This window comes from Zosterops lateralis (assembly GCF_965231275.1).
Source record: "Zosterops lateralis genome assembly, chromosome: 19".
Lineage (NCBI taxonomy): Eukaryota > Metazoa > Chordata > Aves > Passeriformes > Zosteropidae > Zosterops > Zosterops lateralis.
In genome coordinates, this window is record NC_139779.1 from 853945 (window position 1) to 869258 (window position 15314).

The 15314-nt window shown below is 47.7% G+C and overlaps 1 protein-coding gene across 1 annotated transcript; it reads right to left on the reverse strand.

The window, feature by feature from the left end:
- Positions 1-6915: 6915 nt before the first annotated feature.
- On the reverse strand, positions 6916-15053 carry WSB1 (WD repeat and SOCS box containing 1). Its single transcript, XM_083875048.1, has 9 exons — positions 14928-15053; positions 14219-14387; positions 13012-13268; positions 12075-12206; positions 11565-11665; positions 9283-9455; positions 8728-8841; positions 8468-8575; positions 6916-8022 (listed from the first exon to the last, which is right to left on the reverse strand). Exons 1-9 carry the CDS (start codon positions 14965-14967, stop codon positions 7863-7865), a joined length of 1254 nt encoding a protein of 417 aa, XP_083731174.1. The 5' UTR covers positions 14968-15053; the 3' UTR covers positions 6916-7862.
- Positions 15054-15314: the final 261 nt, after the last annotated feature.

Below are 15314 nucleotides of genomic sequence, written 5' to 3' on the forward strand. Positions count from 1 at the left end.
CCTGGTGTCAAAGCAGGTGATGCTCAGGTGTGTTATCAACGAGGCCATGGGAGTTGTGACGTGCAGGAGGAATGAAAGGTGAGAATGTCCAAGGCACAGGTGCTCAGGCACTGTTTGCCCTGACCCTCAGTGCACACCCTGCAGTCACTCAAGGTCCCCTCCCTGTCTCAGGCATTTTCCTGTCCTGCACCAAAAAGCCTCTTTGGCACCTCAGGTGTTTGAGGTGACACTGTAAACTCAGGCTCTGCTCACTGAACTGTCTTCATCTGTGTGACAGAAACAAGTCTGGAAACACTCCCTGTTACATTTCCTGTTTAGGCTTCCACTAAGAATAGCCCTTGGGCTGCGTGTGGGCTCTCAGCACCATTTCCTACCTGCTATTCCTGGAGCTGCTTTCCTGGCCATGAGCACTGCCCTGTGCAGCCCCTCCCAAAGCCAGTGTCCCCTCAGGAGACTGCTGAAAGATGAATGCTGGGCGTGATGCTCTGAGCCTGAGCTCAATTTGTCAGCAAGGAAGAGGCCCCTTGTCCCAGGTGTGGCTGTGATGACCATGGGGTGGAACATGGTGTTATCAGTGCAGTGTTCCAAGAAATCCTGCATTCCTACCCTGCCAGCAGTTCTACTCCTCATTTCTTACCACAGCTGTGACTTTCCATCCCTGGGAAGTGTTTGATGCCACAATCTAAGGGATGGTATCCCCTGAAAAGCAACAAAGCCATTGTTCCTGCAGCAGCTGCTGGACAGTTTCCTCAGTGGTCCAGGGCAGGGTGGTGTCAGAATGGGAGATACAGCCCTGAGCTCCACATCTGCAGTCAATGCTGCAGTGGTTTTACTTAAAAGCCTCAGTGCCAGGTGTTACATGGGTTCATGTAATCCTCAGATTTCACTTTAATAACAAAAAACAAGGCAATTCTTCAGAACTCCAGAAAAAAATAAAAAAAGCATACAGGTATTTAACAGGTTGTGCATAAGATACTGGGAACTGAGGCACCATGAGGTTAAGGCTGTGTGAAACAGGAAGATGATTGCAAAGGTGGAACTGGAATCAAGTTACCTGTGTTTTAAATCCAGCTTTCCCACATCTGCTGTGCTGGAAAAGGAGCTGTGAGCTTTGGAGCAGTGAGAGATCGTATTGGCATTTGCAAGGCTGAGAGCAAAACAAAACTTCGGGATGTTGAAATTGCAACAAAACCTCAATTCTTTAACAAAATGTCATCTATGTGTGACAAAGTTATTATGAAGCTGGAAGCTGTGAAGTGCTGACTGGTGGCTTCATTGTGTTTGGGACAATTTCTGAAAGCAATTCCACGTTACTTTTCGGAAAAGGAGTTTTTCCACTCATCCTTAAGCCTGGAGCCAGACTGGTCTTCCCAGAAGTGATGAAAATAAGCAGCTTTAGCTGGAACTCTGCTGCCATTTCCCAGTGAAAGGACTGTGCAGTGCAGCCCTACCGAGGAGCTGCAGGGTTGTTCACAGCCCCAGGGAAACAGGGCTGCAGATGTCAGAGGAGGAGACCGAGCCCCGATAGGTGCCAGTCTGCAGGCCCTGCCTCAGCTCTGGTGACTCACACCAGTGTGTCAAGACAGGCCTAGAAAGCCGAGCTAATTTGTCATTTCCTTCCTCTTCCTCTCCCAGGGCAGCAGTTCACAGGGGGCCCCTCTGACCTTTAGCCCCTGAAGGGATGAGAGACCAAAGAGCTGACAGAGGTGTGTGTTCAGGGAAAGAAAACATCAAAGGCTACATTTACTCGGTTTTCTGGCACTCCTTGTGTTTCATCCATTGGCTCTTTCCTAATTAAAGCAGGAGAAACAAAAGAAGTCCGAGGTTTGTCTCCCAGCCTGGGCAGAACTCCTTTGTGCTCGCTGCTGTTGTTTGCAGAGTACACAAACGCCTCTTACTGAGGAGAGCACAGCACCCTGATGAGACACAAAATCCCATCCAGCTCATCTTCTTTCTCTAAAGCTGACAAATTGGATCTGCAGCAGGAAACAAAGGACTGATACGATGCAGAGTGGAGGTGCTGCAGGAATGGGGATGGGATGGGATGGGGATGGGGATGGGGATGGGATGGGGATGAGGATGGGATGGGGATGGGATGGGATGGGGATGGGGTTGGGATGGGATGGGATGGGGATGGGATGGGGATGAGGATGGGATGGGATGGGGATGGGATGGGATGGGGATGGGATGGGGATGGGATGGGGATGGGATGGGGATGGGATGGGATGGGGATGGGATGGGGATGGGATGGGATGGGGATGGGATGGGATGAGGATGGGATGGGGATGGGATTGGGATGGGATGGGATTGGGATGGGATGGGATGGGATGGGGATCGTGCCCAGGCGTGCAGAGCCGCGCGTGCCCGGCAGAGGGCGCTGCACAGCCGGCAGGTGCCCGCACGGGCCCGGAGCCTTTCCCCGGGATTTGGGGTTTGGGGAAGGATTTGGGGCTTGGGAAAGGGGCTTGGGTTTCCTCCCCTTCCTGCCCTCCCAGGCCTTCCTGTTCAGGCACGAGGGTACAGCCACAAGCCAAACCAGCCCCATCTCTCCAGGAGCAGCACAGCCGGGGTCATTTGGCACAGTGAAAATCCGTCAGATGCCCGCAGGGTCAGGGCTGGACACCTCACTCCCGGGCACCTGGGGATGCTGAGTCTGTCAAGGCTTGTGGCCGTGAAAACAACGTGGTGCCTTGGTACCTCTGGATTGTGGTACAGAAATAATGAGAGATCTTGTTCTCAAACGTTTCTCTAGAAATACAATGGAATTTTGCTCCTCTCACTTCAAGAAGGGATTCAGCTCAGACCACTTTACTCTGGAAATTGAACATTTAAGAGCTTTGGCACTTGGTGTGAATCCACAAGACCAGAGTTTGAAAGAGCAGAGAAAATCAAGGTGGCAGCAGCAGAACTGCCTCTGTGCTGAATGAAGGAAAGCCTCTGGAGCAGGCCCTGCAGAATGACCATAAGGAACTGTATTGACATTTAACATTTGTTTGGAAAGCACAGTAACCTGTGCCAAAGGGACTTTCTGACCACATCAGGGCAGAAAACCAGATCCTGAGGTTGGCCACAGTTTTCTTTAGAATCCCTTTCTGTGCCTCATTTATTTACCTCTAAGTGAGGGATTATGTTTTCTGTTCACAGCTTTGTCTTTTGTCTGTTTAACTTAGGAGTTGTTTGGATTAGAGAGATTTCTTTATTAAAGGCTTGGATGCTACTGTAGTGCACAAATGAAGATAAACATTTCCAGGTTCCCATAAATATTCTAAGTGTTATTATCTTTACATTTCTCCATAAATGCTACTGAGTTATGTTTTGTTTAAAGTATGATTTAGGATAATTGGTTAGTCAGAAGACTGCTTTGTTTCTGAATAACAAGTAGTTAATAATTTCTGCTGTTGAAGCCAAGAACTATTATGGAATCAAGAAAAAAATAGACTACAAAAACCCTCAACACTATATTTCTTACGAATTAGTAGATGGAAGTGATACTAAAAAGAGGAAACCCTTCTCACCACACCACAGTGCACAGAATGTCTTCCCAGACAATGCATGAGGATCCCTGTCCAGGGGAGTCTGGGGGCTGGGGCTGCCTTTGTTTCCTTGGGCAAAGAACTCTATAAGAAAAGTGTAATTTCAGTAGTTCTCCATCCACACAGATGGACATCTTGAATTTGTTTCTATTGCAGTCTGCTGCCAGAAGAGCTCCTGATCTGGGCCTTGTACCATGCTGTGGACAGTGGCAGTTCTGTTTGAATAGAGCCCTGTGTGTTTGATGATGGAGCTGAGGTGCACAGAGCCCCTTCCTCACACGGGTGAGGCTGCTGGGCAGAGCCTGACCCTGCTCTGGGCTGTGCTGGGCAGAGCCTGACCCTGCTCTGGGCTGTGCTGGGCAGAGCCTGACCCTGCTCTGGGCTGTGCTGGGCACTGTCTGACCCTGCTCTGGGCTGTGCTGGGCACTGTCTGACCCTGCTCTGGGCACTGTCTGACCCTGCCCTGGGCTGTGCTGGGCACTGTCTGACCCTGCTCTGGGCACTGACTGACCCTGCTCTGGGCTGTGCTGGGCAGAGCCTGACCCTGCCCTGGGCACTGACTGACCCTGCAGTGTGTGTGTGACTGGCCAGGGCTGTGCTGGTGTTCAGGGGTTCCAGCAGAAGCCACAACACTTGTGTTTTGGCCAAGTGCCATCCTGGCAGCTCTTCACCAAACACAAACCCGTGAGCAGATCAGTTCACTTCCAGCTTCTCTAGTGTCTCATGATCCAGTGGACACAGTCAATAAAGCTGGGGATGCCAAGGGGTCTTTGTACCTTCCCCAGGAGGTAAATGCCCTCACAGTTGCTGCCTTTCCAGGGCAGTATTGTCACTGTGCAAGCACTGAGCTTTTCCCAGGCTCCAGAGTAACCCCTGGCAGAGAGCTGGGTTATACACAAACTCACCACTGAGTTATAACAAGCACACATGGATGGAGGCCTCACCCCCACATCAACCCACAGAGACAGATGTGTGTGTATCTCAAACTCCCCTTGCTTTATTGCAAGCCTTTAATGTGAATGTGCTTCATTAGAGCCTGGTCAGGTGTTGCTCAGATTATTGCCAGGATGGACTCTGTTTAATTAGATTTTTATTTGTAATGTTGTGCTGGAGCAGTCAGGAGAGGATTCTCTAGGCAGCAGATCAAATTCATCTCTGAGAGCACTGAGGTCAGAGCAATTAGAATGGCAAACTGCAGGCCAGATTTAGTGCAGATTATACAATTACAGAAGAACCACGTCACCCCCTAGTTCCTGTGTGTTCCCAGATTGTGCCAATTGTAGCTGCTTCCCTTGAGTGTCAGAACTATCTGAACCTTTGGGATCAGCGTGAAGGAAACCACCTGGCAAGTTCAAACCCTCTCAAGGCCAGGTGGCCTTGGGGCTGTCACAGACCTGTTGGGAGGCAGGGAGGGGACTTTCTCAGCTGCTCCTTTTCCTGATGTGCCAGTGACCTCACAAAAACCACAACAGCTCTCTGGACTGGGGCAAACACAGATCTGTCTTGTGACATGCCACATCAGGATCAAAGTGCTACCCAAACTCTTCTCACTGCTCTTATCTGCAGTGGACCTTGGAATTTTTTGGGTTTTTTTTTCCTTTCCTCTGATGCAATTAAGATGAAGCAATATTTTAAGTCTTTCTTCTGGACTTGTTCCTTCTGCAGTGACCACAAGGAGCTGGTCATAATTAATAATATCAAAACAGCCCAACAGCTCCTGGGCAGTTGCCCCAGAAGGTGATTTCCCCATAATTTCAGTTTAATTTTTGAACGTTTGTGTAGGCTGAGAAGTGAGCTCAGAGAGGGACAGGGGATTATGATTTCTGTCAGGGAACCCCAGTGTAGCAACCCTTATTCGAGCCCATAAATAAATATTTTTCTCCTTGATGCAACAAAGAACTCAGCCAGCTGTAATAAAAGTGAGCATTCAGGAGCTTCTGATCTCATGTTAGAAATAAATCGTATCTGCCCCAGAACTTCTGTCTGGAATGAGCTGGTTACACAAGGCATAAACTTGCTGATAACTGACGGTGTTATCATGACTTATCTGAAGTTTACTCTGGCTTTCTTTTGGTTCCAGTCATCAATAATTAGGGCTCTTCTGTTCCAGCTCATTGCAGTGGGATTTGGGTGTGGAGCAGTGTTTATAAAACAAACTTGTCCTTGTGCAGAAGCCAGCATCCCACAGAAACCCTGCTTGCCTTACCCAGGTGAGCTGAAATAATTACTTGGGTAAACAGTTTCTGCCTGACACCTCTACCACATTTCCCATGGGATCTTACATAACTTCTGTCCTTTATGGGACTATTGTAATATATAAGGAAAAGGTCATGGGGTTCATCCTCCCTATTTCCAAAGTGCTCCAATGGAAGTCCTCATTCTAGCATTGACACAACAAACCCCACACAAGACTTAGCAGTGTTACTCAGTCATGATTCAATTAAAATGCTATATACGAGTATGGAAAATAAAGTTTTCAGAGCATTCCAGACACTTCCTTGTGGCTGAAGCACCAGTTTTTTCTAGGATTTGCTTCTCTCCATCATCATTTCAGATGGCCAGTGCAGGCAGTGCCTCAGGCACAGGCATTGTCCCCTGTCCCTGCATCCTGAGCCCCTCACCTCAGGGCCAGCCTGGATGTTCTCGTGGGGATGGAGCTTTTCTCAGCTCCATGGTGTTGTCCTTTGCTTGTTCCCTTTTCTCCTTCCCCCCTGACAGTGGCTACTGAAGAGCAGCTGGGAGCAGCCCTGTGCCTGGCCCTGCTGAAGGGCCCAGGTTTGTGCTGTGGTCACAACTGGGAGCTCCTGGGGGTGTTGGGGATCAGGCCTCACCTTGTGGTGTCCCCCCATGGCAGGAAGAGGCCTGTAAACGTGATACAGTATTATAAATAGCCTCACTAATGAGGAAAGCTTGTGTACTCGGTCTAACACTATCATTTGTGTCCTGGGAGAAAGGTTAGAGCAAACAGAGGAACTGCTGCAGGCAGAGCTGGGAGCAGCAGCTTTCAGAGGTGCTGAAAGGGGGAGCTGGGATGTTGTTTTCTTCCTCCACTCCCACAAATCAGAGCTCTTGGTGAGCACAGCCTGAGGGGACCCTTCAGTAAAGCCTCTCCTGCAAGACCCCACACGGAACTCCTGCTTGCTGAGCCAGGGCTGGAACTGTGATCTTGCAGAAACAGGCTCATGGCAAGCCCAGCTTTTAGCTCAGCTCATGGAGGTGCTTAAATAAGCAGATTTGCAGCTCACACGTGTTTACAACACTGTCATGGCTTCAGAGAGCTCTGTAAGCATCTGCTGGGAGCACAAACCAGGCCTCACCAGCTCAGCCAGACAGTGTTGGTGAATCAGTCACCAGTGAGATACCAGAAAACTTTTATACAAGTTTTTAATACAAAATTCAACAAAAATATATATAATCAGGCATTTTATGCAATGCATACATTCTTTATATCTGCAGGTACAGATAAATAACAGAAGGCAAAACCAAGTATTTTGCTTATCTTTGGCCATTAACCAATAATCACCCCCAAACCGGTATTACAGGGTTAAAGGATAATAAACTGAGTCTGTAAATGTCTCTCATTACAGACACAGTATCAGGCAATAATACAGTAGTCAGATTTTCAGAAATGTAAGGAAATGGTTCTCTAACACTGCCCAATACTGCAATTTCACCTGGTTTGCTGCTATGGAGCGTAAGGCCTTCAGCTGACTCAGGCACAGTCCTGGGTTACATTAGATACACTGCACCCCTTTTACCCTCCTGCCCTTCCCCACACACTGCTCTACAAAGCCACTGCACCTCCTCACAAATAAACCTGCACTAACTCTGACCTGGGGGCAGCTTTCTGGACCCCAACCAATGCACAGAAGGAAGTTTAACTGCTCTGTAAGTCAATTTTCCTACCTCGGTGTGCCAGAACAGCTGTCCTTCCACTTACAGCTCAGATGCATCATGGCTCTACCAAAGCAATATATACATGAGACACATGAAAAATCATACAAGCAATTTTTAAAGGTACACTGATAACATGTAGCAGCTTATGTCTATATATATGTACATGTTTTTTCACAGTTATATTTTAGAAAATTGAGAACACCAGGAATACTTCTACTGTGTTTTCTATAAATAGTAAAAAAAAAAATTACCTGTCAAGCGTTTTGATAAAATAGTATTTAGGTTATCACTTTAAATAGCTCTTGAAAACCTGTAGAGTTTTAAGCTTAAAGGCTGTACAGTTTGAGGATTCTCTAAAGTGTTTGTAGCCAGTTTCAGCAGCTGGGCCACCTCCCAGTTGTTGGGTTTGTTTTGTTTTTCTTCTCCCATAACTCAAATCTGGTAACAGAGGAACTCCAGCACCTTGCAGGGCAGAGGCAAGTTCCTGACGAGGCTGGTGGGCATCACCCTGCGGATGGCCAGGCGACACAGGTGCTGCAGGCTGCACACCTGCCTTGGGCTGGCCCAGAAGTACACACTGCCATCCTGGGTCCTGCACAAAACCACAAACACCCCACAGGTTATTCCAGCCCAGCCTGAGAACAACTCACACACACGACTAGGTAGGGAACTTGCTCAGTTCCAGCTGCTCCAGATCCTGATTTACTCCAGGTCCTGATTTACTCCAGGTCCTATTTTAAGCTACAGAAGCACAATAAGGAACTTGTCTATTCAAGAGGAGCAGATCTCCCAGCAGTTCCTGCAACTGCCCTCAGCTATCTGATGGGCTTCTTCCAATCCTCATGTTTTGGGTCTCTCACGTATTTATTTTTAAAGATAAGAAGTGAGTTTATCAGCTGATTGATTTTACTGCTATGCTAGACATGTTTAAACAAACAGTACCAGTCACAACTGAAGATTTTCAGAACACTGAGCCACTGTTTTCCATCTCCTGCGTTACCTTAATATTTTAGAAAGGAAAGGAAGTCAGTACTTGCCCTGCAGCCAGAACACTGCCATCAGTAGAGAAAGTACAGCAGAGCCCATTGTTCAGAGGTGCAACTTGTACAGGGTACTCTTCATCAATTCTCCAGAACCTCACCATCCTGGGGGGGAAGAACAACACAGGAAGTCATCAGAGTGGGTTTCTAATTGCGCTGCACGAGCAGCTGGTGTGGAGCAGAGCTCAGGCACCGTGAGGCCAGGCTCCTGCAGTGCCAGGCTCAGTGCAGGAGGGGCCCAGCCCTGGCACACTCACTTGTCATCGGCCAGGCTGGCCACGTGCAGCCCGTCGTGGCTGAAGCACACGGAGCGCACCCAGCGGTCGTTGGCGCCGCCGGCGAAGATGGGCGTGGGCGGGGGGAACAGGTGCCTGCGGGCAGAGACACGGCTCAGGGCAGCAGCTCAAACCAACAAACAAACAAACCAACCAACCAACCAATCATCAGAGTTTAACCAGCTAAACCAGAGTTTAACCGTGGACTCGGGAGTGGGCGCCGAACTGCAGGGTTCGGCTCTTTGGCTTTGGTTAACGGCACAAATTTAAATTAAAATACCAGTGCTGTGAATTCTCCCTCAGATGGAAGAACAGCTGTTGCTACAGGACACCAAAGAACCATACTCTTGTTAGGTTGAGAAGTGAGAAGAGAATAAAGTACAATTCCTGAGAAAGCTCTAGTTCAAAAATAAAAATATCAGCAAGCTAAAAATCAAAGCAACAAACAACCTCCAGCCTCTGCCACTTTAGGATTTCCTTGCCCATTTCCAAATCCACTCTGAGAGAAAGTTTTCCAGATTTGGTTGCTTTACTTACCCAAATTCCCTAAGAATGACTCCAATATGTGGATCCCAGACATAGACTCGGGTATCATAAGATGCAGTAGCCAGTAATGCTCCATCAGGAGAGAACTCACAAGCTACAACATCATTGTGGTGGCCTTCGAGTTTCCGTAACATGGAGTATTTATCCATATCCCAGAGGAAAACCTGCAATTAAATGAGCTGATGTTATAGCTCTGCTCTGAGAGGCAGTGAAGCATTTAATTTGTTTTTTAAGTATAGCTAGTCTTATTTAGGATTATATTAAAATCAGGTATTATGAATTACTACAATTAAGAAATATGCTCAGTGTCATACTCAGATTAAAATCAAGGTTTTTTTAAAAAAAATAATTAAAGCAGACATGCAAGTTCTAACTCAAATTTGTTAAATGTTATTAATAAAATAAGCCAAAATATAAGATAAAGGCAACAAAATTTAACCATGTAGCTTACTGAAATTCATGTATTACGAAACTATTTTATTAAAATATTCAGAAATAAATAGGGTTAAACTCTACAGTCCCCTCTTTTCAGTAACTACCAAAATTTTAAGAAATATACAGACAGAAAATGTAAGGTTAACATATTGTTACTCCAGTGGCATCCCTTTGAGTTTAAGATCACTTGTTTACAATTGCTTGGATCACCAACGTCAGCCTAGGAAGAGAAACAGATACTGCAAGCAAAAAGAATTTTCACAGCCAAAAGTTACGTCTTTGGCAAAACAACAGGGAACTCTAACCACATTATTAGAAAGAATTTAGGCATTTAAAATCAAGTCAACAGTAACAAACAACATTAATATTACAATTTACCCAGCTAATTGCACAGTGTATGATAAGAATTCATAGAATATTACAGTATTTTACATGCAGTTGTACATTATAGATAATCAAAATAAGGACTGTGCAGAGTTACTTAATAGGAACTATTCATGTACTGCAGCATGGTTTTATAGGAATATAAGTCTTTAGCAAAAGCTGTTAGGTCCCTCAAAGTGCTCATTAGCTGCCTTGATTTTTCCCTCGACAGTTTTACTGCACAGGTTAAACTCTGACATCTTGGCTAAATTTACATTTCACCAAACCAAACTCAGCCTTAGCACCTCCCACACTGCCTAACCCTGAGCCATTTTACAATCAATTACAAACATGTTCACCAATTTTCCCAGGGAGACCCCAACATCCCATAAAACCGGAAACTAAGTTTTGAGGAGTCAGTGTGTTTCACTGCTGTGAAAATTATTTAAAAAAAAAACAAAAAAATAAAACCAAAACAAAAATAAAAAGCAAGCAAGCAAGCAGACAGTGGACATGGAGCAGCACCTGTGTACGTACAGGACCCCTTGCAGCCGAGGGCAAGGTTACTTCGTCCTACGGTACAGACGGTACAGCTCGCCGGGCTGGCGGCCAGAGCTGCCACTCTCTGCCCGCCCACACCACTGTGCTCCTCAGAGTGGTGCCAGCTTAAACCACACCAATATTGCTGCCACCACCTGTGACAGGGAAAGCAAGAAGCTTATGGAAAACACACAGCCTCCAGACAGCAATGTACACATCCCCCTGTGCTCCGCCACAGAGCCAAACCCCGGGGCTCGGCCGCTCTGGTCTCTGAGCACTCCCACAGAGTGATGGCCAGGGATAAAACTGGGCCTTTTGGGGCTCCACTGAACTGCCTGCAGAGCCCCTGGAGCCAGGCTGGACTCCCCTTGCTGGCCTGCCCTAACTCTTCAGTGCCAGGAGTAGCTTATGGCATACATGCATTACCTGCACTGCTTTCAGTTCTCTAGCAGGGCCTTAGGATGGAAGCAAAATCAGTGTGCCCCTCTTCCCTCTAACTCTTAGGCACCATTGCCATGGGAAAACAGGGAGAAATGTTTTTGTTCTGTAGGAGATGCCCTGACTGGCTCAGACTTTGTGAAGTCTTTCTCATTGAGCATAGAACAGGAAGGATAAAATCAAAATCAAAACAGTTTTTTATGCATTAATCTAAGTATCTTTTAACACTGGCAGCTTTAGTGGTCTTTGTTTTATGCCATGACCCCGTGCTGACCTATTTCTCCACACTTAGAGCCTCTTCAACTAAAAGCAGTGCAAGTTCCATTCACAAATCAGGGTCTCAATGCACCATTTGCCAGTTTAATTTCATGCACTTTTACATCATCATCAAACATTAGAAGTTCATGACACCGAGCACAAGCTTAATGTTACTTAGATTTAAAATGATTATGCACACAATTCAGGAGAATTAAGGAACAAGAAACTCTGACACATACTGCCTTACTGGCTCCAACAGAGCAGAGGATGGAGGAGTCTGGAGAGAATGCACAGCCATACACCCAGTTCGGATGGCCTCTCAGCACCTTCATCATGTTTCCTAAACAGAAAGGCATTGCTGTAAGAATTGGTTGAATATTACAGAATTCAGATGGAAAAGCTTTGGAAAATGAGTTATTCTTTTGGGAAATTTCCCCAAACTTCTTGCAGAGTGATTCTACACAGAAATAAAACCCGTGGGATGCAGCCTCTACTTCCATGTCCCTATTCAGAAAGGTCACTTCATGCACTCTCAGCCCAACACCTGCTTCTGCCTCCAGGGTTCAGACAGATAAGGATTTCCAAGGGGCTGCAGAATGAGTGACTAAAAAATTCCAAGTGCACAGTGAGTGACTAACAGAACACACAGTTTTTCAGCAATCCTGACCAAACTGAGTCTAGAGCAGTAAAGGAGGTGAGTACATGGACACTTCTCTCAGGCATTGGAGCAGATAAAATTCAGACATTACCATCGTCTTTCAGGTCCCACACTCGCAGGGTTTTGTCTCTGGATGCAGACACAAGAATCAGGCTGCCATCGGGGGCAAAGGTTAAATCTCTGACAACTTCTGTGTGGTCCATCAGGTTAAGGAGGAGTTTTCCTGTTACATGAGAACATCATAATTTAACATATAAAATATATATATACACCTTTATGAAAGTATCTATAATCTAATTATATATAATCTAGAATATGTAATATAGAATATACTATAGTAGATATATAATATACTAATATAGTATATTCTATAGTATATATATTATATACTAATAGAGTATATAATATATAATAATCTATAATTACGTATATAATTATAGATACCTTTATATATATATTTTTTATATATACATCTTTTAGAAAAGTATATACATTTATATATATATTTATATTTTCATATATATAGATAGATACCTTTTATAAAGGTAGTAAGTAATAGACTTTTCTATATAATAAATAATACAAATATATAATATTTTCTATATAATAAATAATACAAAATAAAAGTTTTTTTTCTATGCTCTTCCCCTTCTGAAGTATATATATCTATACTTTATATATATATCTTTACATATACCTTTTAGAAAGGTATATACATTTTTTATATTTTTAATATATAGATAATAAATAATACAAATATATAATATTTTCTATATAACAAATAATACAAAATAAAAGCCTTTTTTCTATGCTCTGTACTTTCTAAAATATTTTGAGTCTTTCATCTTTATTTTGTGTCCTACAGTGACAGTGTGAAGAGTGAGTTGGCACCTGAGTGTGACATTTGGAGCAGGCTCTCAGGGACACTGCTGGTGGCAGTGCTGGGCTGTGCTGTGGCAGGCCAGGAGCTGGGCTGGATGCTCCCCGTGTGTCCCTGCCCTCAGCACCCCCAGCCCCTCCCCACTCACCCGTGTAGACATCCCAGATCTTGATGCGGCCGTTGCTGAGGCCGGTGGCGAGCAGCAGCTGGTCCTGCCCGAACTTGAAGCGGTGCCACTCGACGTTGACGCAGCGGCTCTGCTTGTCGGGCACGGAGGAGCCGAAGGCCAGGCTCCACACGATGTCCCCGCAGTCCAGGACGTGCTCGCAGGGCTTGTTCCTCTGGGCCTCGCCGCCCTGCCGCGGGCCCACGCCCGGGCTGCCATTCTTGGTGCCGTGCAGGAGGCTGCAAACACAGCGGCAGGTACAGCACGGAGCCAGGAAACCAACCTCCACACCGCCCAAAACAAACCTTCCCCCCAGCTGTAGTGAAATATGGGAGCTGTCAGAACGTAAACCTCTGCAAAACGCTGCATTTTTACTTTAAAATTATAAAAGCGCCTTTTCCTATGACTGAGAAGAACTACCAGCAGAATTACCAGTTTCCTATAACTTCCAGAACTACCTGGAAGCTTTCCAACAGAAAATATTCTGTATACAGTTTTACCTCTGTGGAGAGCAAGATACTAACTTAACCGACTCAAAACCCAACAGTTTTGAAGCATTTACAGAAAAATGAGCCACAAAAGTTTCTAGGGTTTTCTGCTAAATGAGTGGGAAGTTTCCTGCAGTTCCCTTACACGTGTTAAACCCTGAAATGAGATACTGAGTGTCCAGCAAATGGAAAACAAATAACCATCCTCAAAAGGAGCGAAAAATGGGTCAGAGAAATGTAACCAGCTACAGAACTGAAGTGGCCAGCTACCAATGCAACCTGCAAGTGCAAATAAAATGTGTGTTTTGGAACTCCACTTGCGTTCTAACAACAACGATAAGGAAAGAGGTCAGCCTTTAAGCAAATTCCAAAAAGGTAAAGCCAAACAGCGTCGTGATAGGAAGTGTAGAGGGCCAGATCTGCCCACATCTCTAAATTCCCTTTTCATTCTAGCTTCCCCTTATTTTAGAGTGTCTGGATTGATTAACAAGTCACTCCTCCATAGGCTTTGTGAGGTTGCAATAGTTCCTCTTGCTGGCCACACAGGAAGAGACAGAACAGCTGTTATTTTGAGGAATTAATTCCTCCCCAAGGTGTCAAAGCCTAGAAGACCACTACATGAGTTTTAATCGATTTGAGGCTCTCCTGTTCCTAAACCCTCCCGTTTTTAGGTGCAGTAAAGCCATAGGGGTTTGCCTTACAAGTTGTTGAGGCACTGTGCCCAGGGGACCAGCTTCACTATGCGGTGTCCCTGCGACCACGCCAGGTACGAGCCATCGGGAGCGAACGCCACCGTCCAGTTCTCGCGGCCGCACTTCTTGTCGAAGGGAGACGTGGGGGCCAAGAGCTCTCCTACCGTGCGCGACCGAGCTGGGGGGACAGAGAGAGCCGTGAGCGGGAGAGCCGTGAGGAGATCCGCCCTGCAGCGGCGGTACCGGCACCCGCGGTCACCCGGCTTTGTGCACGGCGATTAACGCGACCCCCGGTGTCACCGTGTAACCCGGCAGGGATGAGCCCCGGCGGGGAAGGAAACACGCGGTGCTGAAGGGACTGCCCGTACCGCGGGCCGGGAGAAAGGGGCGGCGGCCGGGACGGGCTCCGTGTGCCTGATGGGCTCCGGGTACCGGGAAAGGCTCCGGGTGCCTGATGGGCTCCGGGTACCGGCAATGGCACCGTGCGCCGTGAGGGGCTCCAGGTACCGGCAATGGCCCCGTGTACCGGCAATGGCCCCGTGTGAGGGCCATGGCCCCGTGTGGCGGATCCCGCCCGTCTCCCGCGGGCAGCCCCGAGCGCGCTGTGCTGCCGGATGAGCTGAGCGCCCGCCCGTCCGCCCCCGCCCGAGCCCCGGCCGAGCCTGAGCCTGAGCCCGGCCGCGCTGTCCCCACCGAGCCCGCCCGTCCCCCCGCTCACCGATGAGCTTCTCGTTGACACTCGGGGGAAAGCTGGCCATGGACGGGCGGCCTGAGGAGCGGCGGGGCTGGCACGGAGCGGGACGGGCGGGCGCGGGCTGGGCAAGATGGCGGCGGGCGGTGAGGCGGCGAGGGGAGAGGCGGGGAGAGCTCTGAGGGGCCGGGCAGACAGGGCGGGCACAGCCGCAGCCCGGCCCGGCCCGGCCCCTGTGGGTGTGCTCTGCTCGGCCCTGGTGGGCTCTGCCCGCCCTGCTCCGTGTGGGTGTGCTCTGCCCGGCCCTGCCCGGCTGTGCCCGCCCTGTCTGCCCTGCCCCTGTAGGTGTGCTCTGCCCAGCTCTGCCCGGCCCTGGTGAGCTCTGGTGGGCTCTGCCCGGCTGTGCCCGCCCTG

Bases quoted from the DNA above. Each gene is read 5' to 3' on its own strand.
- WSB1 (XM_083875048.1), bottom strand. From the start codon at position 14,967: ATGGCCAGCTTTCCCCCGAGTGTCAACGAGAAGCTCATCG. The intron at 13,269-14,218 runs GTAAGGCAAACC...CTGTGTTTGCAG, and splicing joins GCACAGTGCCTCAACAACTT to CCTCCTGCACGGCACCAAGA. The intron at 12,207-13,011 runs GTGAGTGGGGAG...CTCATGTAACAG, and splicing joins GATCTGGGATGTCTACACGG to GAAAACTCCTCCTTAACCTG.